This window comes from Prionailurus bengalensis, chromosome B4 (assembly GCF_016509475.1).
Source record: "Prionailurus bengalensis isolate Pbe53 chromosome B4, Fcat_Pben_1.1_paternal_pri, whole genome shotgun sequence".
In the NCBI taxonomy this organism is placed as follows: Eukaryota; Metazoa; Chordata; class Mammalia; order Carnivora; family Felidae; genus Prionailurus; species Prionailurus bengalensis.
Window position 1 is genome coordinate 99,983,894 of NC_057358.1, and position 26,547 is coordinate 100,010,440.

The 26,547-nt window shown below is 36.0% G+C and overlaps 1 protein-coding gene across 11 annotated transcripts in view; it reads right to left on the reverse strand.

The window, feature by feature from the left end:
- Positions 1-26,547, reverse strand: part of OSBPL8 (oxysterol binding protein like 8) — a 158,384-nt gene that overhangs the window by 85,388 nt on the left and 46,449 nt on the right. For 3 of the 11 annotated variants that reach the window (XM_043561532.1, XM_043561533.1, XM_043561531.1), the window contains exons 2-4: positions 22,219-22,327; positions 7,924-7,962; positions 1,765-1,801 (exon numbers count right to left, since the gene is read on the reverse strand). In XM_043561532.1, coding sequence (XP_043417467.1) covers positions 1,765-1,801; positions 7,924-7,962; positions 22,219-22,260 — 118 coding nt within the window. In that variant the 5' untranslated portion in view covers positions 22,261-22,327. Of the gene's footprint in view, positions 1-1,764; positions 1,802-7,923; positions 7,963-10,139; positions 10,310-22,218; positions 22,328-26,547 lie in introns of all 11 variants that reach the window. The other 8 variants (XM_043561535.1, XM_043561534.1, XM_043561540.1 and 5 more) reach the window with 4 other exon arrangements.

A 26,547-nucleotide genomic window follows, 5' to 3' on the forward strand; every position in this document is an offset into this window, starting at 1 on the left:
TTCTACTATTCTAGGGGTGCCTGGGTGGCTCAGTCGATTGAACATCCAACTCTTGGTTTTGGCTCAGGTTATGATCCCAGGTTTGTGGGATCAAGCTCTGTGTCGGGCTCTGGACTGAGGGTGGAGCCTGCTTAAGATTCTCTCTCTCTCTCTGTCTCTCTCTCTCTGCCCCTCTCTCCCACTCATGTGCTCTCTCAAAAAAAAAAAAAAATTCTACTATTCTAATAATGCTGGTTGTATAATAAAAAATATATTTAAAATACTATGAATTGTTAAAATTAAGAATTTTAAAAAGGAATTTTAGCATATTACTTTAAATCATCTCTTTTTAGAAAAAAAATTACATATATACTATAATCAATATTAGAGACAAATAGCAACCAATCCATACCAAAGAATTTTACAACTAGAAGAAAGCTTGCTATTTCACCTTGTTTAGTCAATGGGAAAAAAATGAGCCCCAAAGCATTGAGCTGACTTACTGTGGTCAGATAACGGTTTAAGAAGAAATACTAAAACTTCCTAAATCAATATAATTTCTACATTACGCTTCAATAAAGTTTAATTTTTGTCTGATTTATGACAGTAATATTTTAATTATTTGGTCAGATTTGAATTTAGCAAACTGATGGTTTCATTATGATTTTTGAACTCAAAAGAATCTAGCTGAAGACACAGTGGCATAGTACCCATTTCTAACTCTTTTTAGTCATGTAAGTTCTTAGCTTCAGGCTCTTTGTCTAGAAAATTAATGCTTGAAGGGAAGTGGAAAAAATAGTTTCAAACAGAGAGGGAGGCAAACCATAAGAGACTCTTAAATACAAAGAAAAAACTGAGGGAGGGAGAGGGGAAAATGGTGATGGGCATTGAGGAGGGCACTTGTTGGGATGAGCACTGGGTGTTGTATGTAAGTGATTAAGCATGGGAATCTACTCCCAAAGCCAAAAGCACACTGTATACACTCTATGTCAACAATACACTCTAACTTGACAATAAATTATATTAGAAAAAAAAAAAGGTATTTTAGGTTTCTTTCACCTCAGTAATACTATGATTTAAAAAAAAAAAAAAGTTGCCCCTGTCACAATGCTCTAAAATTATCTATTCATAGGTGTAACCCCCCTGCTAGACTATAATGTAAGGGTACAGGCAGGATGCATATTTTATTCATCATATATTCCCCAAAGCTAGCACAGTGTCTGGTCAAAAAAAATTTTTTTTCAGACATAAATTTCATGGGTACATCTTTTAAATCACTAAGATGAAACACGCTTCACTTATAAAATCCCAGAGTAAAAATAAATGTGTTTCATAACCAAATTATCTATTATGAAAAGACTGTGACAAAATAAAACAATATTTCTCATTTTCACATGAAAGTGAATTTCTTTTATCATGTCCAGTCTCAAAGAAGTCTGATCTATGCTTTATGATGACTATAGAAAGGAAAACTATGAAGAGGTCTTTTTTTTTTTTTTTAACCCCTCCCACCATGCCTGAAGATGAGGTCTAAAATTATGAATTAGATAATTTAGCTAAGTATATAATCCATCTTTAGACAATCAAGAAGCAAATACACAAACATTATCAATCTCATATGGGCACTGACAACAGATGGGCACTGAATCACCATTTATATTCTTTGCATTTCAGTGCTTGGGAAGAAAAGTAGAAGACTTAATAAGAGAAATACTGTATGCCTTTTATAAGTACACATCAAAACATTCTGTCTCCAAATATGCCATTCAAACTTTGGCTACTTACTTGATGGCCCAAGGACATCTTTGCTATCACCAAGAAGCTTTTAATGCAGGGTAATTGAGCAGCAAACAAATATAATCCAAACCAGGAAGAAGCAAAATGCATCAGGATTGAAGCAGCAGTGAAACAAAAGGACAAGGAAAATAAGCATTAGTTTATAAGTAGAAAGCACATGCAAATCAATCCTAATAATCATAATTCACAAGGAATTTCCTCTGCCACACATAAAAGATCTTGGCTTAAGCATTATAAAATATTTGTTTAAATTTTGGAAAATAAAGATGGAAAGGCAAAACCGAAATCAACCAAGTACTTTGTTTTGAAAATTATTCAAGTCAAAAATTACTTTCAAATTTTAACTCATGATATGGGTTAGGAGTGGTAAAATTATTCAGAAATGTAAAGGACAGCCCAAAGTTATTCATTCTTTAAATGTAAGTGGTTTAAAAAATCTGTAACACCCATGCACTATTAAATATTAGTTCTGCATGCCATGAGAGCACTTAACACTACATAGAAATTTAGTCCGTTTCTTACATAAAAAGAAAGGAACATTTACTAAGTGCTTATTATATGCCAAGCATTGTGCAAAGAGCTTTTACAAAGACATCAACAAAGTAAATTTTTTCTCAAATACCAAAAAAAGAAGAAGAAAAAAACCGAAGAGGAATATTGATTAGAATGATACAATTTTATTGTCAGACAAAATTTTCTTGGGACCCACTAAATATGAAGTAAAGCACCTGGAGCTACTCTTAAGAAGGAAGAAGACCCAATTCTTAAATGAATAACATGCAATCACCTAAAAGAAACTGGGAAAGACTGGTGACTTTTGTCTGGAAACTGTCTTAACATACAACATTATGCTAAATGTTGCTTAGGCATAAGAGACTGTTAAAAACTGAGAACAAACTAAGGGTTGATGGGGGGTGGGAGGGAGGGGAGGGTGGGTGATGGGTATTGAGGAGGGCACCTTTTGGGATGAGCACTGGGTGTTGTATGGAAACCAATTTGACAATAAATTTCATATATTGAAAACACACACACACACACACACACACACACACACACACAAAATGTTGCTTAGGGACAAGTGTTTTGGTCTCCCTTGGCAGAAACAGAGTCTTCAGCTTTGGGGTGCCTGGGTGTTCAGTCAGTTAAGTCAGTCTGACTCTTGATAATTGGCTCAGGTCATGATCTCGCAGTTTGTGAGATGGAGCCCCACATCAGGCTCTGCGCTGACGTTGCGGAGCCTGCTTGGGTTTCTCCCTCATTCTCTGCCCTGCTCATGCACTGTCTCTGTCTCTTTCAAAAATAAATATAAACTTAAAAAAATAAAAGAAACAGTCTTCAGCTTTACTTCAGCTCAAATACCAAGTACAGTAACATCAAACCTAAAGTAACAACAAAAATAAAAAATTCCCACTGATTATATTATTGCTTGCTCTTATTTGAAGGGAATGAAGCAAAATTATCTGTGACCAAAAAGAAAGGTAGCAGTTGTTCACTCTGCCTCCTAGGAAAAAACTCTTGGCCCTGTTGCTTCCCTAAAGTGATGGTTATTTCACAGTGCTTTAAACCATGTTCTAATTCCTTTAAATGCATTTGCTCTAGTCATTTTCTGTAGTTTCCTATTCTTCTATAGACTGGTTTCAGCTTCACAGATAAACTAAAAAAATACAACTGGAATGACAACAAAATAATTGTGCTCAAATCCTTATTACTGATGACCATGTTACCACAACTCTCAAGCATGTGGAAAAAGATTAAAGTATTTGTGGTAGGCAATCTCTGCAAAGGCTCCAGTGATCCCCATATCTTGGTGCATAATCCCCTCTCTTTGAGTGTTTCTGGACTTACTGAGTCACTTCTAATGAATAGAATATGGCAGAATTGAATGGATGTCACTTTCAAGATTAGACGGTAAAAAGACTATGACCTCCATCTTGTTTATAGTCTGTTACTCTCTCTCAGACAGACCACCCTGGGGAAAGCCAGCTGCTGAGTCATCAGGCAGCCTTGCAAGGAAGCCCATGAGGTGAAGGAATGATGTCTGTCAACAACCAGTGAGTTTGTAAATGAATCTCCTGCCTTGACCTTTCCTCCCTCCCTTACACCCAGTCAAGCTTTCAGATGAGACTGCAGCAGCCACACTCCCCAGTAGCTTGACCACAGCCATAGAAGAGATTTTTGAGCTAGAGACACCTAGTAAACTGCTCTTAGATTCCTGACCCACAGAAACTGTAAAATAATAAATGTTTATTGTTTTATACCACTTAAATTTTGGAATATTTGTTATGCACCAATAAATAACTACTATGATATTGGAAAACTGAAAGAAGTTAGAAAACTGACAGAGATAACCATGGTAAGCTTGACAAATATTTCATAGACATCCTCTAAAAATATCTTTCTCTATTGATATGAATAATTACTAATTTCCCTGAATTTACCAGTAAATCTAAATTTCTTAAAGGAAAGCAATGGTTCTAACCATATATGCAAAGTTTGGAGTATTTCATTTCACAAGGCCAGTCATTTTTGAAGGTTTTTTAGTTGGTCTTCTATTTAGGGTAAGTGATTAAGTTCACTTTTATTGTACATATTCTCAAATTTTGTTAAGTAACAGCATTATGTCAACTTCTTTGTAGCTGTACTCCTTGCCTGTTTGCTCCCAGAAAATAATCCCTAGCATATATAGCAACTTCTGAATATTTGTTTCAGATTATGCTTTCAACATTATATCTTCAAGCATGTTTGGGTCATGTAAATCGGATTCTAATTTTTTTTCATATTGAGACACTGGAGAATAATCAAAATAAACACAGTCTATTCCTATTATTGAGCCATCCATTCAAATACTTGTGATATGATAGGTATCATATAGACAGTAATCATTTTAGGCACCAAAGGATACAGTGAACAAAAAAGACAAAAATTTGCCCTTTGTGGTAGTTATGTTCTAGTGGAAGATATGAGTAACAACATAGTAACAATTAAAAATTTGTTACATATTATATAGTAAAAATGCTAAGGAAAAAAGCAGAAAATGAGGACACATAAAATATTAAGGAAGGGGGGGTCATAATTGAAGATAGGGTGGCCTAAGAAATCTTCACTACAGAACTGAGTAAAATGAGGGAGTTCAGCATAAGGACATAAAAGAGAAGAGTATTCTAGGCAGAGAGAAGAACAAGTATAGAATGGAGGATTGGGATGAGAGCAAGTCTGAAGGGCTTGGAGAAGAGTAAAAAGGCCAGAGACGCTGGACTAGAAGTACGAGAGAAGCAGGAAATAAAGTCAAAGAAGTAAATGAGTGCTAGATTGTGTAGGACCCAGTCAGGACTTTGGCTTTTTTTCTGAATGAGATGGGGAGCCACTGGATTTCTGAGAAAAGGAGTGACATAATTTGAATATATTTTAACAGGATTGTTCCAGCTGTAATGTTAAGAATAGACTAGAGGAACAAAGGTACAATCAGTTAGGAGTTACCATAATAATCTACGGGAGAGATGAAGGAGACTTGGACCAAGGAAGTAGCAGTGAGGGTGAGAAGAAGTAGCTGAGTTCTGAATACATTTTGAAAAGAAAGTCAACAAGATTTCCAAACAGAGCAAGTATGAAATTAAAAAACAAAACAAAACAAAACAAAAACCCTGGAGGAATCAAAATGGTGTCAAATGTTGGGGTCTGAGCACCTGGAAGGATGGAACTGTCACTGTCGGAGATGGAAAGGACAGTGAGAAGGAGTAGTTTACAGAAAGAAATGTAAGTGCTAAGTTTGGGACAGGTTAAGTTTGAAGTGTCTGTTAGACATTCAAGTTGAAATGTCAAATAGGGAGTTGGACACACAGACCTGTACAGGGAAAGGTTCAGGTTTGTAAGAAACAGTGTAAATTATGATATGTATGAGAGTTAGGGTATATGACCTGAATGGCTATTCGCAGAAGACTGAAAAATGCCACAGAATAAAAGAACAGGCAGGCACTAGAAAACATACATTATAATGGAACAACAGAACTAAGAATTAAGCTGAAACACTCCAAACAAAAGTGGAAAAACAATAAAAAAAATAAGCAAGACTTCAGAAACCTTCCCCAGAAGATTGTGGATACAAAAGCATTAAACTGGGATACAAGTGAAATTATCTTCCCAGAATTGCCTGTAAGTGATGCCAATAGGAAAAGTGATTTAAGTAATTGAAGATTACATATTAATTTTACCATGTAACTTACATCACTGGTCCTGTGTGCAAGGCTAAATTGCACGCTACGCTTATTTTTACTGCTTTTAGGACATGGGCCTAATTCGCACAGTCCCATGTTGTGTAACACATGAATAAAGACAGTGTGAAATTACTGATGTGGAAACATTCCATATAAGTATCTTGTAAGATAGTTTAAAAAATATAAAGCTAGCCAACTCTTCTTGGCTTTTGTTAGAGAACCAAAATACTACTAGAATCTTGGAAGAATCCAGGAACTTTTCCTCATCGTGTTCAAAAAACAAAACAAAACAAAAGACCATTAATATATGATGGAAACATTTCCCCTAATTGAGTAACATCCTATTTATCATTATCACTTCAACAATGTCCACACAGTCATTTCAACAATTTGTGTATCATATAAACAGATTCTCTACTTTGGCAGAAACTATGGATTGAAAATAGTAAAATAATACTAAGATGCCTAGCATTTTTCTATTTATTATTAATGAGTACCCTATCAACTACTTTTAACTAAAAGCATGAAATATAGCCATTACCTAAATCTCTACCGGTTTTAGTCTACAAATCTCAGGAAAAGAGCATTATGCAAACATTGGGATTTTATTGTAATGTGCTTCTAAATATTTACCACGCCACCAACAACTAGCATACACCATCTTTCAGAAGTTAAAGGAATAGGCAGAAAAAGTTCACAGTCACACACTCATCCTGGGAAGCCCCTTAATCCCAAGCAATTCAGGACAGATGACCACCCTAAAACACAGAAACAATCCCATAAGAGGTAGAGCTTGAGTCCACTGCCAGTAGCATAGCATCTCCCTCTTAGCATACATATTGATGTGACTTAAGTCATCCTGTGAGCTTAAGCCAAAGTACAGCTCATCAAGCATTGATACAACTTGAAAATAAAGTTTCAAGCAAGTAGCGCCTCTTCCCTCAATGAAGTTGATCGAGCTGTACTCAGAGAAGCAATCCTGCTGCAGCTGGCTCTCAGGAGCCACAATTGGGAAGGAGGATTATATAACACATCCCAAAAGTGCTGTATTTATTGTTATCTTTGGCCCTTAGAATAAGAATCTTCAGTGAGAGATGTTTGTTTGTTCTTCTGACAGGAGTCATCTCTCTATACTTAGCAGAACTTTTCCTATTCCTACAATCATCAGCAAAACACACACTGTGTACATTTTATCCCTGAGTTTTACAGGAGATATTTTACAGAAGTGCTTTTCTAGGAACTAGAGCTTATCACTGTTAGATAGAAAATATTAACTGGCCTGCCAAGCAGTTATTTTAAAATAACCTAATCATCCTTTTGACCCAGCAAATGCACTTCTAGGAAAGTATACCAAGATGATCATCTGAAATATCCAAAAAGATGTATCCATAGGTATTTATCACATCATTTGTAGTAATCTCCAACAGTAATCTATTATGAAATAAACAATAATACCTTCACACAATGAAATACCATGTAGTCGTTAAATTTTTTTTTCACTGACCGAACAATTCATTATATATTAACTTTTAAAAATAGGCTACAAAAAAGTTTGTAGGACTCTGCTTTTATAAAATTACATATGTAAGATATACACATATGAATAAACTTAGTAAATTACAGAGACCACCAGAATATTAAAAGTAGTTGCCTCTAGAAAGTAGAATTTTATTACATTCTTTTGTATTGTTTAAACATGCCACATTTGTATGCATGTATTTATTTTTACAGTAAAAAAAAAAATTAAACCTATTTACATTTTGGAAAAAATGAAAATTTTAAATCTGATCTTTTTAACTTATATTAGCTACCTTGTATAATGACATAATCATCTATGATAAAATACAGTGAAAAATATATTTTAAGAATCCAACTTTAAATCCTGAAAAAATATAAAAATGTTAACATTTCAAACATAGCACCATATATTACTCACTGTCTCTTGAACTTCAGCAACTTCTGAATATGGCAAGATCTAAAAAAAAAACAAATTTTCTCAGCAGTGATTTAATGTCATATACTTGAATCTGAATTTAGAGAGCACCCATGGTTTATCAAATGAATTAAGTGGTGCATTAATCTTTTAAGAAGTAGGAAAAAAGTGCAATAATATGTTTATACTGGAAACTAAATCCTTTAAAAAAAAAAATTCTGAGGCTCCCGTAAATTCCAGTCAATCTGCCAATCTGTGAAGTCCTCTCTGGCCTGTTCTGGAGCTTTTCACAGTTCTGCCCTCCCGGTAGGCATATAATTCTACCAGCCTTTTCCCCATGCGAGCTTTCTCTTCCCTTGGTTCCTAAAGTACTCTACTCCTCTGGCTTCCCTTCTCCTATTTTCCTGCCTCTAGTTTGTTTTCTCATTTGGTAAGTGAATGGCCATCATCAGTGCTCAGTCCTCAACTATTTGTTGCTTTTTCTCTACCGCTCTTTTCCAGCAGACTGCATTCATTCTCTAGGCTTATTTATTATGTTTATTTAGACAACTTTCAAGTTTCCTCTTCAGACTTAGTCTATTTCCAAATCTTCACTCCAAAATATTGCTACCTGTATGTTCAAACATTGCAAATTGACTTCTGGTTCTAAAATTCTATAAACAAGGGCACCTGGGTGGCTCACTTGGCTAAGCATCCAACTCTTGATTTCACCTTAAGTCATGATCTCATGGTTTGTGACACTGAGCCCTGCATCAGGGTCTGCACTGACAGTGTTAAGCCTGTTTGGGATTCCCTCTCTCTCTGCCACTTCCCCACTTGTTCAAGCATACTCTCTCTCAAAATAAATAAACTTGAAAATAATAAAATTCTGTAAGCCAATTTTAGAAATTATTTAGCTTGTTTTAGAAAGCATCTTTAAGTCAAAAACAGCACTCAGTAGCTTCCCTCTGAAATCAGCTTTGATGCCAATCTGCCCAAGTTTTCCAATGATAGCCTCTTTCTTTCACTCAGACCTAAACCCTTTAATAATCTGAGATTCTCTTTCCCCCCATCTTACGAAGTCATTATGTTGTGATGATTTTTACCTAGACAATGTCTACCTCACATCTAGTCTTTTCCTTCAATTCCCATCAATACTACTACCTAAGCCAGACCAATTATCACCTTTTCTCATATCCTTGCATTCAGTCTTACCTCCCTCATTCATTTACTATGCTAGGTACAGGAATTCAAAAACACAATAAAAACATGGTCCCCACTGCCAACAAGATCACTTGATTGAGGAGGTGAAAGACACTTCACTCACCTTTCTCCCTCGACACTTATAGCCTAACCACCATAGTCTGCCTAACAGACCTGCAAACTCCACACTTGGCTCTTATCATTGCCTAGAAAACTACTTTTAGGACTCTGTTCAAAAGTAACTTCATCAGAAGACTTTCATAATATTCCCAGAAAACAGCAATACCCATCCCCTATTCTGCCATTCTCTATCCATCTTACCATCACAACAATCACCACATAACAGTATATATTTTTATGTATTTTTCTTTTTTTTTTTTTTTTTTGTCTTCCTCCACTGGAATGTTAGCTCTACTGAAGTAGGAACTTAGTCTGTTTTGGTCACTGTTGTATCCCTTCAGACTAGAACAAAGCCTGGCACATGGCAGACACTCAACAAACACTGAATGATAAATGCACGAATGAAAAAAAGGTTTAGTCATTATTGTAACTCTAATCCCTAGCAAAGAATTTCTTGTATGTGGTTTGCTGAGTTCCTTTGTTTATGATATGAGTCAAATTCTCTTACAGCAAAAAGAAAAAAAAAGTCTTACACATCTTTGTATTTTCCAAACTATGACATTCTGCATGCTTAATATACACAAAGAACTAATATGGACTTGAATTCTGAAATCTCAGTTTTAAGCCTAGCTCGATTCCCTGGGTAAATCTGAATAAATATTTTGAATTTAGTCTTCTTATTTGCTTATAAGATCTGTTCTAATCCTAAAATTCTGTTATACAAACAATTCAACATAGAAAATCACCTCATTACCTCAATTCTTAAGATTATTTTTAGTTGTAATGTAAAGCATATTCATATTTTCTTCTGCTATTAGTCTCTGGCCATCATAAGCCCAAATACCTTTGTTAGGAATTCCCCCATCCTTTTTCTTAAATAATTCTGTCCTTCATAAATAACACTATTATAGACTCACCACTGATTTTTGGTAATGGAGCATAAGTTATATTTCTTCTGGTAATGGTGGTCTCTTGTTATGATTAAAGCAACCTCCTTCATCAAGGACTTTATATACAAGGGAAGTTCAAAATCGACTGTGTCAGCTGTAACTAATGTCATGCATGTGGTGAGACTGCTTGGTGAAGTCTGTGGTTATAAAACCAAAAAAAAGTGAACTGCCCATTAAAAGAATGAAACCCACGACCTTGGCCTCTGACCTCATTAACATACTCTATATCTGACCTAACCATTCTTAATCACCTGAAAAGCACAAAAGAAACCATGTTAAACATCACAATCATGCCAAGTTAGATATGACAACTGGTTATAGGAGACAGCTCATATACATAAATATTTCAGTATATGGCACTTAATCTTATGACCTATTTAAATAATTTTAATTTTCAGTCTGAAGTAAGAGTTTATTTTACTTGAAATTTCATTTTGGTCAATTCCTTACACAGATACATAAGCCTATATTCTATACTGAATCATGACTAGGATCTGAATTAAGACATAAGAACCATATAACAAATACCTTTTTTTCTTCTATAGTTCTATTTCTAACAAATCACTGATTAGGGTATCATGCTGTTCAGTATCAAGCCACAGGAAAGACTGATAATAATATTATGGAAACATCAATCTCCATGACTCATAATATCTACCATACACAAAAATGTAGTTAGCAACTGTTCTTTATGTTTTAGCAACAATATACTGCCTAAATGCCAAAATATGCACCCCAGCCAGAAAAATCAACATTAGTTACAGGAGAACAAAGCTTTGAGTTAAATAAAATAGATCACAGGGTGCCTGGGTGGCTCAGTCGGTGAAGTGTCTGACTTTTGGCTCAGGTTATGACCTCTAGTGAGGTTGAGTCCCGTGTTGGGCTTTGGGATGACAGCTTGGAGCCTGCTTTGGATTCTCTGTCTCCTTCTCTCTCTCCCTGACCCTCCCCTGCGTGCACGCTCATTCTCAAAAATAAACATTTAAAAATCAATAAATAAAATAGATCATGTATCAGATATTTTTCAAAGTACACATTAGGTAATGCACATACAAATTTTAAAAGGCTAGGTATGGGGCGCCTGGGTGGCGCAGTCGGTTAAGCGTCCGACTTCAGCCAGGTCACGATCTCGCGGTCCGTGAGTTCGAGCCCCGCGTCGGGCTCTGGCCTGATGGCTCGGAGCCTGGAGCCTGTTTCTGATTCTGTGTCTCCGTCTCTCTCTGCCCCTCCCCCGTTCATGCTCTGTCTCTCTCTGTCCCAAAAATAAATAAACGTTGAAAAAAAAAAAATTTTTAAAAAGGCTAGGTATGACACAGATCAATTTTTAATATAAAAACAGTAGCCTCATTCAATGACAAGAATAACAAAATTAAGAGTATCTGTATTTAAATCCTAATATGTCCCACTGATTAGCTATGTGATCTTAGAAAAATTACTAACCCCTTCAGAGTCTCAGTTTCTTCATTTCTAAAAACAATAATATCTACCCCACAGTATTATGAAGAAGATTAAATGAGAAAGCATGTGAGACATCAAGCCAAGATCAGGATAACACAGTAAGTGTGCAAAAACTAATTTTTTTTTCTCTCCACACTAATAAAGTAACCCAAATATGGAAAGTGCAAATTCTAGAACCAGGGAAAAAGGCAAAATCCAAAAGGGACATATTTTCCATTCAGCTACTACTACCCTACAGGTTAACCTAGATTATACAACTGCTTGCTTACTTGTTCTCTGAGCTAACTACCTCTATTTCTATAGTTCTCAATTTTGCCCATGCATTGAAATCACCTAGGAGACTATAAAAAAGTACTGATGTCTGGGGTGCCTGGGGGGCTCAGTTGGTTGAGCATCTGACTTTGACTCAGGTCATGATCTCACAGTTCATGGGTTCAAGCCCCGCATCAGGCTCTGTGCTGACAGCTCAGAGCCTGGAGCCTGATTCGATTCTGTGTCTCCCTCTCTTTCTTTGCCCCTCCCCGTGCTCACATTCTCTCTCTCAAAAATAAATTTAAAAAAATAAAAAAATTTAAAGAAGTACTGATGTCTGCATCTCACCCTCTGAGATTTTAATTTAATTAAATAGGGGTGCAACCTGAGTACTGGGATTTTTCAAAGCACCACAAATAACTCTATAATGTTCAGCTGGTTACCACTGCAATAGTCCATAATTCTGCCAAGATCATTTTCCCAAGTCACAACTCTAAACAGGTTGTTTCTTAGCTCAAAAACACCAAATTCAATGGTTTGACATTACCTTAAAAAAAGAAAAATTCCAAACTGTAAAAATAGTATTCAAGGATTTGTATATGCTGATTCTAACATGGTTGAGTTGTAGTATAGGAAAATAATTAAAGCTTGGCCTGTGGAGCCAAAATGTATCCTAATTCTGCCACTTACTAGTTGTATGACCCTGAACTTATCTCTCTGTGTTCTCCTATATTAAATGAGGGTTACTTATCTCTCTGTGTTCTCCTATATTAAATGAGGGTAGTAATACTACCCTATAGGGTTATGAGAAATTTACATAAGTATGCCTTCAAAGAACTTGCAATCGCTTCTGGCACATGATAGAAATTTAACAAATGTTAGTTGCTATTCATTTTATAGTTTTATTTTCTACTAATTCCCCTAAAGCAACAAACAATATTGCCTATGATCTTACCCAAGTGCAAGGTACCCTGTGCACAGATGTGCTCTATGAAGGTAGGTTAGTTTTCTAAACCCAGTAAGTGTTTGACCAAAAAGTAAATTTTAGGTGTATACACACACACGTACACACACACACACACACACACACACACACACACACACACACAAATTCATCTCCCCTCTCCTTTTTCTCATTGCTCCATCACTATTGTTTTTACCATATTAGACTTCTGAAGTAGTCTTAAGTTAATGAAAACCTACTAAGGTGATCTGAGGTCTGGATAAAAATCCTTCAATTGCTCTATTCTCCTAGACAGTTGAACAGGTAGAGATTTTCTTGAAATTTTAATCAAATTTCATCTCCATGTGTCTCTAACATGCTAAAATTCTAATCCTTCACATTCTAATCTGAAGTTTGATGGAACTCTCAGCTTATTTTTCTAAAAAGCAAGAACAAATGTAAGATTCTTAATGGACATAATTTTTTTTTAATTTTTTTTCAACGTTTTTTATTTATTTTGGGGACAGAGAGAGACAGAGCATGAACGGGGGAGGAGCAGAGAGAGAGGGAGACACAGAATCGGAAACAGGCTCCAGGCTCCAAGCCATCAGCCCAGAGCCCGATGCGGGGCTCGAGCTCACAGACCGCGAGATCGTGACCTGGCTGAAGTCGGACGCTTAACCGACTGCGCCACCCAGGCGCCCCTGGACATAATTTTTAATTAAGAGTTAAGTGTAGAGCAGTGGCTTTAATTATATTGTTTATAAAAAACTTAGGAGAAACAGGAAGTAAAAACATTCATGAAAAATCTCCAAACCACACTTTAAAAAACTGAATGACTAAATTATTTACGGATATTGAATAAATTATAAATTTTTAAGCCAGCTTTCCTCCTCAAGTCTAGTTTAGCAAAATAAATAGCTTTCTTTTTTGTTTATTTGGGGGGGGGGGACGAGCAGGGGAGGGGCAGAGAGAGAGGGAGAGCTGTCAGCACGGCTGATGTAAGATTCGATCTCATCACTATGAAATCATGACCTGAGCTGAAATCGAGTCAGATGCTGAACCTACTGAGCCACCCAAGAGACCAAAAACAAATAGATTCCTATTGGGTAAATTACATAATCTATTTACTTGTGAGTTAGTTGCCTTAATCATTCTACTTTTGCTTTTTTTTTTTTTTTTCAACGTTTATTTATTTTTGGGACAGAGAGAGACAGAGAATGAACGGGGGAGGGGCAGAGAGAGAGGGAGACACAGAATCAGAAACAGGCTCCAGGCTCTGAGCCATCAGGCCAGAGCCCGACGCGGGGCTCGAACTCACAGACCGTGAGATCGTGACCTGGCTGAAGTCGGACGCTTAACCGACTGCGCCACCCAGGCGCCCCTACTTTTGCTTTTTAAACTATGGGCATGTCACAACTGCCAAAGATCTTAATAGGAAAGATAAGTTAAACAGTGCTGCTGTTCTTTTGATTTTTTGGTCCCGATTCAGCCACCACCTCAGCCATTCTACATACAGAGAACACAAAACCAAAAAGAAAGTAACCAATTTATTTTGCAAATGGGAACTCAGTTACTTACTGGTGAAATAACCAATACGGTCCTTGAACCCATCCTTAAAAGTAGACAAATGGGAAGCAACCTCAGACTAGAAAGAGAATACAGTACCACAGATGGAGGTAAGACCAGGGGTCTGACAGTAGGAGGGAGGGTTGGAAGTCATCTTCCTGTGCCCTTTTCTCTCACTAGTAATAAGCAGACCATTATCTACCCTGTCTTTACTACCAGGGCAGAACATGATTTAATACCAACCAGAGACATTAAACACAGTTCCAAACACTTTTTTTTTAAACTGTGCATGTCTATAGAGTTGTAGCATGCACAAAACAACACATGCAGGCAAAAAGGCTGACCACTATCTCTCACTGCCCTTTTCCCCAAATGAACTGATTACAACTAGGGAGGCAGAGGAGATGGACAGAAAAGTTCCCTAAGAAAAAGAATATATTGGTGGGAGGAGCAAATGAAAAATAATGAAGCAATGATTTTAACAAGAGATTCTCTATCCTAAGACATATATTCCTACATTGACCAAAAGAGTCCCTAGGCTCTTTCCTTTCTATCTAGATCAGTATCAATCAGATAAAGCAATTAATATTCCTGAGAGAATATTATTTCCAAGGAAGTATAAACTCACAAAAATAATATCCTAAGGAGTCCAAATGCTATGAAAAAGAACTGAAGAATCTCAGCAGGAGAGAGAATTAGTGAACCAAGCCCATCAAAAACTTAAAATAACCATAATAAATATGCTCAAAAAGATGTGAGAGGATACTGAAAACAGGAAGTCTGACCAAACATCCACAGAGAAAACAGCTAGTAATACTGAGTATAAAAATACTATGATGGAATATATACCAGGTTTGAACAGCAAAACATGTACTACAATAAATGAGCTGGAAAAGTGATGAAGGAATTCAACACGAAGGCATAATGAAAAGAAAATATGGAAGATATGGAAGAAAACATGAGAGATAAAAGAAGCAAAAGGGCTACATTCCTAAAACAGGAGACCCCCTACAGAGGACATGATGGATTTTAAAAAGTAACAAAATAGTCTATCTTAAATAATTTTGAAAGTTACACAAAACGGATGAGTTTCTGGAAATTAAAAGACTATATATAAACACTCTTCCAATTCCCACCCGCAGACATACATACTGTATAAAGATTGGAAAGAAATAAAGTATTATTTGTAGATGATATGAATCAGACAAATCATTAAAACTCCTGAAGACAAAACACATGTATCTGTAAATGCCAAAATGAAAACAGCAACAAAACAAAAGCTCCTTGAAAGGTACAGCTCAGGGGCACCTGGGTTGCTCAGTTGGTTGAGTGTTGGTTGACTTCTGATACCGGCTCAGGTCATGATCTTGCAGTCATGAGATCAAGCCCTGCATTAGGCTCTGCACTGAGCATTGAGCCCGCTTGGAGTTTCTCTCTCTCTCTCTGCCCCTCCCCTGCTCCTACACATGCACTAGCAGGCTTGCACTCTCTCTTCCTCTCTAAATAAATAAAAACTTAAAAAGAGAAAGATGTAGATCATGTCATAATGCTAGGTACAATTTTCAAATAGTCAAAGTTTAACTTGGTCACCACTCCCTCATTCCTGAAGGCCCTATCATTTCTTCTTCCTACCTTGCTCCCAACCCCCGTCACCTTCTGGATCCCTCTTTTCCTATCAGGTAACAGTCAATTATTCTTCTTTAAAGTGCTAGTTCCTAAAGGTTTAATTGAGCAATTCTCAAACTTTTGGGTCTCCAGATCCCTTCACTCTCCTAGAAATTACTAAAGACTCCAAAGACCTGTTGTTTATGTAGATTATACCTACTGATATTTTGCCCTATTATAAATTAATACGAGAAATTCACCATCTCAGCCAAGTGATGAAACTAACATCAGAAATGACAAGTCAGGTTGACAGTATATACCCTTGACAATGATGTGATGAAATGGCATTTTACCTTTGTGGTCTCTTCCCCCAAACCCATAAGGACCAGTTTAATTAGAGAAAAACAGACAAATCTCAATTGAAGGACACCGTGCAAAATATCTATACCAGTACTCCTGAAAATTGTCAAGGTCATCACAAACAAGGAAATCATAGCCAAGAGGACCCTGAGCAGACATGACTACTAAATATTATGTGTCATTCCAGATGGGATCCTGGAACAGAAAAGGACACTAGGTAAAAACTAAGGAAATCTAAATCAAGTATGGACTTTAATTAATAATGTGTCAATCTAGATTCATTAATTATATCAAATGTACAATAAATGGGTTAATAATAGAGGAAATTGGATACAAAGTACATGGGGACTACAATTTTTCTGTATGCCTAAAACTATTCTAAAAAATAAAGTTTATTTTAAAAAAACTGGTTAAGAAAAGAATTAAACTAAGAAAACCTGAAGACTAAGAATACACAAGCACACACTCCATTTCACTAGCCAGCAGATTATGACCTCATCACCTCACATAGTCTCTGGAAAAGTCCACCATATACTCATGACAGAATGAGAAAATACCATTGTATTACTCAAAAAAATTATTCTAATATCACAAACTTTCTGAAAGGGTCTTGAGGAGTTTCATAGTCATGTAAACATACTTGGACAAGTTCTCCAAACATAAAGGAAATACAAAAGATTGCTGGGTTAGAATTCTGCTAATGTACTGTGTAGATCACTGTTTATTTTTCTTTTTCAAAGATAACTCTTTCTCTGACTCCCATTAGAGTTTATTACAGTTCCATTATATCTGCAAATTTTTCACATTATATTATTCAAGCTTCTAATAAGTACAAGAATACTTAGCAAATCAAAAAAAAAGATATAATAAGAATCTAAGCATTCATACAATAAGAAATAACTAAGTGAGGGGCACCTGGGTGGCTCAGTTGTTAAGCATCTGACTTTGGCTCAGGTCATGATCTTGTGGTGAGTTAGAGCCCCACATCGGGCTCTGTGCTGACAGCTGAGAGCCTAGAGCCTGCTTTGGATTCTGTGTCTCCCTCTCTCTGCCCCTCCCCCACGCATACCCTGTCTCTCAAAAATGAATAAATGTTAAAAAAAAAAAAAAAAGAAAGAAAAAAAATAACTGAGTCATATTTTCCCCACTCAGGAAGTTCAAACATTACAAATATTTAAGTACTAATTTGTAACTTTCATAAGTTAAAGAAGATAATAAAGCATAAAGTATACTTTTCAAATTGTTTTATCCTTTTAAAAACTGTCTCCTTTTAGAAGTTTCAATAAAGTTGTAAAATGGCAAAAAGATTCATAGTCTAGAAGACAAAATACCTAACAAAATATAGGTTGGCTAGTTTGCTTGCTTGAAAAGTAGGGACTAGGAGCGCCTGGGGTGGGTCAGTCACTAAGCCTCAGAATTTGGCTCAGGTCATGATCTCACTGTTCGGGAGTTCAAGCCCCACGTGCAGCGCTGTAGGGCGTGGAGCCTGCTTCTGAATCTGTGTGTGTGTGTGTGTGTGTGTGTGTGTGTCTCTCTCTCTCTCTCTCTGCCCTTCCCCTACTCACTCTCTCTCTCTCTCAAAAGCAAGCATTAAAAAAAAATTAATCAAAAAAAAAAGTATGGACGGGTCACAGTTATTCTCTCGAGCCCCCATTTTTGTAAACCAGTTAGGATATTAATTTATACCTTAGTGAATTAATATACCTAGGCAATGATCATCAATGGCTGCTATTAATACAAGAAGAATGACTGACATCATATGCCTCCTGATGGTAACACACAATACTGTTAATGTATTCTTGTCAAAAAAAAAAAAAAATTGAACCTGAATTTGAGGAAGCCGTTCATTCTAATGACCAATTTGCAACAAACATAAGAGACTGATTAACACATGAAATAATCACCATAGGGGAAATCCACATTGTGGGTAATTTAACAAGACAAACTACCTTATTCATGTATTTCAATAAGTTGAAAAGGAAAAGTTAAAAAGAGATGCAAGGGAAACTTAAAAGATTAAAAAAATCTCAGTGACTTATCAACCAAGTCCAACATAAAAATTATAAAAAAAATATTTAGGAGACAATCAGGAAAGTTTAAGCATCGATTAGTTATGTGACTAAAGAATTACTCATTTTTAGGATTCTAATGTTGTTTATGGTTAAAGTTTAAAGAAAAGTCTTTAGATTTTAGAGATACATACTGAAATACTTACAAATAAAATGATTTGTCCATTATTTGCTCCAAAAAAAAATATGGAGTGGGAAGGTGGGACTATAGATGAAACAAAACTGACCTGAAATAATAATTGTTGAAGTGATGGGTACATGAGGATTCATTATATTAGTCCATCCTTTTCTAAATATATTTGAAATTTTCTATAATAAAAAGTTCAAGATAACACCATTCATGAATGTGTAATTAAAATACAAATTATTATACTTAGCGAGCAGCTATTGGAAAGAGACAGAACTGTATTAATATGAGAGAGAATGAGTACGTACATGACCAACTGGTGACTAAAATTTCTAGTTATTTTATTGCTTCATAGAAGAAGATCTCTGGCCAACTAATCTTTGACAAAGCAGGAAGGAACATCCAGTGGAGGGTAAAAAAACAGTCTCTTCAGCAAATGGTATTGAGAAAACTGTGCATCAACATGCAGAAGAATGGACCTGGACCACTTTCTTACACCATACACAAAAATAAACTCAAAATGAATGAAAGACCTAAATGTAAGACAGAAAACCATAAAAATCCTAGAGGAGAAAACAGGCAACCACCTCTTTGACCTTGGCTGCAGCAACTTCTTATATGACATATATCCGGAGGCAAGGGATGAATGAAGCAAAAGCAAAAGCAAAAGCAAAAATGAACTACTGGGACCTCATCAAGATAAAAGTCTTCTGCACAGCAAAGGAAACAATCAGCAAAACTAAAAGGCAACCAACAGAATGAGAGAAGATATTTGCAAATGACGTATCAGATAAAGGCTTAGTATCCAAAATCTATAAAGGACTGAACAAACCCAACACTCAAAAACAAATAATCCAGTGAAGAAATGGCAAAAGACATAAATAGACACTTTTCCAAAGAAGACATCCAGATGGCTAGCAGACACACGCAAAGGTGCTCAACATCACTCATCATCAGGGAAATATAAATTAAAACCACAATGAGATACCACTCACACCTGTCAGAATGGCTAAATTAACAACTTGGGCAACAGATGTTGGCAAGTATGTGGAGAAAGGGGAATGCTTTTGCCCTAATGGGAATGCAAACTGGTGCAGCTATTCTGGAGAACAGCATGGAGGTTCCTCAAAAAATTAAAATCAGAGCTACCCAAGGCCCAGCAATTGCACTACTAGGTATTTATCCAATGGATTAAAAAAAAAAATGCTGATTCGAAGGGGCACATGTACCCCAATGTTTAGAGCAGCACTATCAACAATAGCCAAAGTAAGGAAAGAGCCCAAATGTCCACCAGCTGATGAATAGATAAAGAAGATGTGGTGTATATATATACAATGGAGTATATTACTCGGCAATCAAAAAGAATGAAATCTTGCCATATGCAACAACATGGATGGCACTAAAGTGTATTATGCTAAGCAAAATCAGAGAAAGACAAATACAGGATTTCACTCATATGTGGAATTTAAGAAACAAAACAGATGAACATAGGGGAAGGGAAGCAAAAACAAGAAAAACAGAGGGAGGCAAACCATAGAGTCTCTTATACAGAGAACAAACTGAGGGTTGCTGGAGGGGTGTCGGATGTGGAGGTGGGATAGATGATGGCCATTAAGGAGGGCACTTGTTGGGATGAGCACTGGGTGTTATATGTAAGTGGTGAATCACTAAATTCTAATCCTGAAGTCATTATTACACTATATGCTAACTGGGATTTAAATAAAATTTTAAAAATTAAAAAAAAAAGTTTACTAATATTTTAAAAACCAGTGCATGCAATTTTTAAGAACACTAGTAACTCATACTGACATGCTGCTCATATTTTCAAAGAACTTTCCGGTTTCACTAGATCATACTGTCCCTATCAAGTAGTCAGAATGAGTATGCCTGCCTATATATTTTTCTATTGTAGTAGAATATTTGCCTCAACATTTTAGGAAGAAAAACTGAGATTCTGAGAAAGTATAAAGCCAAAATTACTGAATAGCCTAGGCTTTTTTCAATGTTTTATTGCCTCTCCTGCCTTGTATTTACCTTTTTGGAGAGAAGGGTTAATATAGCTAGTTATATCAACAGTAGTAGCTTTTATTTATTGGATATTTATAATGTCTCTGACTTTGTAATAGGCGCTTTATAGATATCTTATCTCAATTATAACTTAAAACAACTCTAGAAGGTAGATATTACTATCACCTTTATATAATAGATGAAAAAACTGAAAACCTGGAGAATTTAATTAATTACCCAAGTTATACAACTAAGCAACCGAGGTTAGATTTTAACATGCAGCTAAATGTCTACAGAGCCCATGTTCTTATCCACTTCTCCTAGATCTAATCAGTAACCAGCTTAGGCTGTGCAGTTCAAAGGTGATATTTTATAAATAGGTAATTCAAAAGTAACTCTCAAGATTAGTTTCAAAAACAATATTTCAGTAGTTTACAATGAAATTATTGGTAGTATTCTCCCTAAAATAAGCTACAATATTTCACAGAAACTTAATGAAGACAAAGAAGATTGTCTCATTGCTTTTTAAATACCTTGCTCAAACCTCTCAGTATCAACAGGAATTAGATTAAAAATGAATAAAACTTTATTAATACAGCACCAGTGTTCAGTACAGAATTTAATACTACCTGTTTAGATATTAGTTTAAAAGATAACAAATTTAAAGCAATTCTATTCAGAAAGACAGGTACGGCAGAGTCAACACATTAGTGGCAAAGTACTCAGAGACACCTCGTAAGCTGTGAGCTTAGAGAAGATAATTAACCTCCAGCTTAGAGCCCATTTCTCTATCTATAAAAGTAAGGATAAACAAATACCTACCTTTAATGGCTGTTGTGAGGACAGTCTGACAAAGTATACACTTAGAGAATAGCAACTGTTGTTACTACTGGCATTTTTATTATCACTAAGAGATTAAAAATATTTCAGCTAAAAGAAGTTAAGAAAGCCCATTAGTTTTAAATAAAAGATTTATGGCAAAGTAAACATGTTCTAAGAGAAGGCTTTAATCTTAACTTTTTGCTGAAATCATAGCGAAAATAAAATAAGCTACCATCAGTTTTCCTTTTATAATCGCTGTGATAATAACCTTCATAAAACAAATTACTTCCAGGTCCATTTTATTTTCTATTAACAAATTATTTTAAAGTTTAACTTTTTTTGACCCTTTAAGAAACTAAAACAAGTTTAAACCAGAAATCCAAAAAAGGCTGGGAACAAAGTAACACAAGTAAACAAAAGTGCATTTTGCTATCAATCATTAGACTATTCTTACATTTGAGCCTGAACGAAGGACATTCACTAAATTAAAATTTATAAACATCTCAATATAATAGTGACTTTCAATTCCACAGCAATATGAAACACAGAAAAATCGGCCTCTGCATTAACCCAAAGAACCTACCGTCCCAAGGGCTGGAACCAAGTCAATATAAGTAAGCAGAGAAAGATATAGGACAGAAATATCAGAAAACTGGGTTATGCTTCAATAAGTTTTAAAATATGTCATTTTCATATGAGCATAGGAGTTAAAGTGTTACTTTAAAATTCTTTTAAGTTTGTTTTAAATACATTTTTAAAATAAAACAATGGCTTGTATCAAACACTTCACAGCTAGATGATAGTACCTTATTATGCTGTATTTGAACCACTCACCGAAGTCTGATCAGGTTCTCCATCAGCCAAACCTGCATCCATAGTGAAAGAAGGTAAGTTTACGCTTCTCTTTCCATTAATCTTTAGCCATCCTGTAAATATGGAAATCCTAGAAGATAAAAATTACATGTATTAGGACTAGTATAAAACTGTGATAAATGAGAAAAAAAAGGATTAAGTATTTTAGGAGAGAAAAATTATTTTAGGCTGAGGTAATTGGGAAATCCAATAATGGGAAAAACAGATTTTGACATGGGCCTTGAAGAATGGTGAAGGTTCAGAGAAAAATGGAAGAAGGACAGACAATATTCCAAGTGAAGAGGCATAGCAAGAGCAAGGTTACAGGCATAAGACTGTTCAATGTTTAAAAAGATGTTTAAATCTACTTTACAATTAAGGAAATAAAATGTTCTTTTTTCATGATTATATTGGCAAAAACTTTTAAAAAGTGTGCTAATATCCAACACTGACAAGAATGTAGGAAAACAGGTGTTCTCATACTTGTGTGAGAAGAATATAAATCATAACAATTTTTAGAAAGATAATTTAAAATATGTACACTTTAATCCAGTAATTTAGAGGCTAATAATTATGCCATATGTACTTGTTTATATAAATGCACAAAGATATATAAATACATCCAACAAAGTAACAGATATGATGAGAAGAACTGGAACAACCTTAATGTCAATCATTAGGAGTTTGCTTAAATTATACTATATACATACAATGGAACATCATGCCAGCAACTTCTAAAAACGAAGAAGGTGTTTTTACATACTCTTTATGTATTTACTTCATATAGAGAGAAGGCCACATTAGGTGGAAAAGGCAAATTACAGAACATTATTGATAAAATACTCTGCATTTTCCCAATTTTACAATGAACATGTATTACTTCATAGTTATTTTTATTTTGAAAGTCTTACAAGCATGTCTTTATCACAAGTCTTTTTCTTCCGAACTTTGTAAACAAAACCTCCAAGTTGAAGTCTTTTTTTTTTTTAATGTGTATTTGAGAGAGAGAGCAAGCACAAATGGGAGAGGGGTAGAGAGGGACAGAGAGAATCCCAAGCAGACACCATGCTGTCAGTGTAAAGCCTGACGCGGGGCTCAGATCTCACCAAGTGTGAGATCATGACCTGAGCCAAAATCAAGAGTCAAGATGCTCAACCGATTGGGCTACCCGTGTGCCCCCAAGCTGAACTCTTATCATATAAAAGTACATATATTCAAAAGCCTCTAATAAACTCTCTAATAATTCTTCCTTAAAAGAGCTAACAAAACCAAAATCAACAAGTCAGCAGAATTCTAGTCATTTCTTGAAGTTCTAAAATCATTTTGTTTCTGCAAGTATAAAAAAGCTTCACTGAAGTGTAAATGCTGGTGAAAATACTTCTTAACTGGGCTTTGGAGGGCTGTCATTTGGTTTCTCTCATATAAACAATACAATTAGCCCAAGCTAAGTGAACGTGCAGTTTATAAACCTTAAGTATACTTTCCTACTATATGTATTACAATGCACCATAATTATTTATTCTCATGATCTAATTCTCTTCAGGGACAAAGACTGCATTTTACTGATCTGTCTACCCAGTGCTGGTTCATGGCAGACATTTCATAAACATTTGTTGCACTAAACTGTCACTTCAATTACCTGTATGAATAAAAAATAATCCAAAACAGATGATACAAAAATTATTTATGTCTATGTGATGCACACTATAATTCATATTTGAATACTGACACACATATTCTAGAAATTGGCAATATTAAAAACAAAACGATAAGACACCCACTGGAAGATTCAACTTCAAAAATATTTTACTGGGGAGCCGGGGTGGCCCAGTCAGTTAAGTGTCCAACTTCAGCTCAGGTAATGATCTCACAGTTCGTGGGTTTAAGCCCGCATCAGGCTCTGTGCTGACAGCTCAGAGCCCACAGCCTGCTTTGGATTCTGTGTCTCCCTCTCTCTCTCTCTGACCCTCCCCTGCTCATGCTCTGTCTGTTCTGTCTCTCTCTCTCTCAAAAATAAGTAAATATAAAATTTTTTTTAAATTTTACCAATTTTTTCATCTTATCCATTCCATTCTAAGGATTCCTTTATTACTAGACATTATATTAGGCACTTAAAATGCATCAATGAAGGAGTTCCCCTCTACTTGGTAGATGGGATACTGCCTGATTCATAAATCATTTAGTAAAGCCAATTAGATCTATAAAATAAAATTAAAATAGAGATGCCCAGGTGGCTTAGTCAGTTGAGCATCTGACTTCAGCTCAGGTCATGATCTCACAGTTCGTGAGTTCAAGTCCTACATCAAGTTTTGCACTTATACTGCAGAGCCTGCTTTGGATTCCCTGTCTCCCTCTCTCTCTCTGCCCCTCCCCCACTCTCTCTCTCAAACATATATATTTTTAAAAATTATGTAAAATAAAAATACATCAATAAACAAAACAAAGCCCTACTCTCATGGAGCTTATATACTAGGAGACAAAACAATAAATACAATAAATTAAAAGTTATATGTTAGAAAGTGATGCTATGAGGAGAAGCTTGGTGGCTCAGTCAGCCAAGCATCCAACTCTTGATTTTGGCTCAGGTCATGATCTCACGATTGTGAGATCAAGCCCTGCATCAGGCTCCAAGCTGGGTGTGGAGTCTGCCTGGGATTCATATTCTCTCTTTCTCTCTTTCTCCCTCTCTCTCTCTCTCTCTCCTTCTGCCCCTGCCCTTCTCTGGCGCTCTCTCTCTCTCTCTTACACACACACACACACACACACACACACACACACACACACAAGCACGCGCACGCTCTCTCCCTCTCTCCCTCAAAAAAGAAAAAAAAAAAAAAAGGTGATACTAGGAGAAAAAAATAAAGCAGGCTAAGAAAAACCAGGGAGGAAAGGGTTACAATTTTAAGTCAGATATTTATGGAAGGTCTCATTGAAAAGATGACATTTGACCGAAGATTTGAAGTAGGGAGGAAAATAGCCACGTAGATATCTGAAAAAGAGTTTTCAGGTCAGAGGAAATAGCCAGTGCAAATGTTGTAAGTGACTAACTTGTAAGTCTGAGGAAAAGCAAGAAAACCATGTGGCTAGAACAATGTGAGCAAAGGGAATAAAGAGCAGCAAGAGATATGATCACAGAGGTAAGGCCTGAAGGACTGAAAAGGTGGCCATCAGACAAGAAGACGACACATGGGAAAGTAAGGTTTTTTTTCTTTGGGGGAATTTGGGAGGGGGTAAACAGGTGTTTGGTTTGGGGCATGTTAAGTTTGAGAGGTCTATTTGATATTCAAGTGGGTATGTTGAGCAAGCAGTTGGAAAAAATATAGCACCATGAAGATTCAGATAGCAAAATGAGGGGTAAAGTTTTTGAACACATTTAGTTTTTGTTTTTTTTTTTTTCAACGTTTATTTATTTTTGGGACGGCGAGAGACAGAGCATGAACGGGGGAGGAGCAGAGAGAGAGAGAGAGAGAGACACAGAATCGGAAACAGGCTCCAGGCTCTGAGCCATCAGCCCAGAGCCCGACGCGGGGCTCGAACTCCCGGACCGCGAGATCGTGACCTGGCTGAAGTCGGACGCTTAACCGACTGCGCCACCCAGGCGCCCCGAACACATTTAGTTTTTAAAGACATGAATGTATTCTTGGTATCAGGTATGTGATAAATGTTTGTTAGCCTGTGAATAGCATATAGATACTATACTTCTCAAATGACTTTTTTAAACCAGTATTTGGTTTTGGAGTAAGTTTATAATGAGGAGATTTGATTCCATGAGGAGTATTTTATACTTTAGCAATAGGCAGCTCTCGAAAGCTTTATGAAAACAAAATAGTAACAAAACCATACATGACAAGGAATATGTAAAACAGAAGTCACAAAATGTAAGGCAACTGGCTGTGGTTTTGGTTCTTCTTTCCAAACCAGTATTTCAAAATGTATACATAACAATGGAGTTTTAAGACTAGTCCTAACACTATGGAAAATGTGGCAACACTGAGGAATGACTGATTACAGCTGAGCAGCAGCCAACTACTTGACACAGGTAAACATTCTTCAGTTTGCACCCACCTCTCACACAATATTTGCATCTGTACTTTTCATTGCTTCCCTCATTTTTTGCTACCTGCCTAGGTTCTGTAAGTGCTTGAGTTCTGACCACTCATTTAAGGTAACCTGTACAGAATCTTTGCTAACACAAAGAAACACATTCAATAACATACACAACTGCTTTTAGTAGAGCAATTTTATAAGCTCCCATTTTGGATTTCTTCTATCAGCGACCATCCTTTCTGTGACTAAGTTTTCTACCTATGC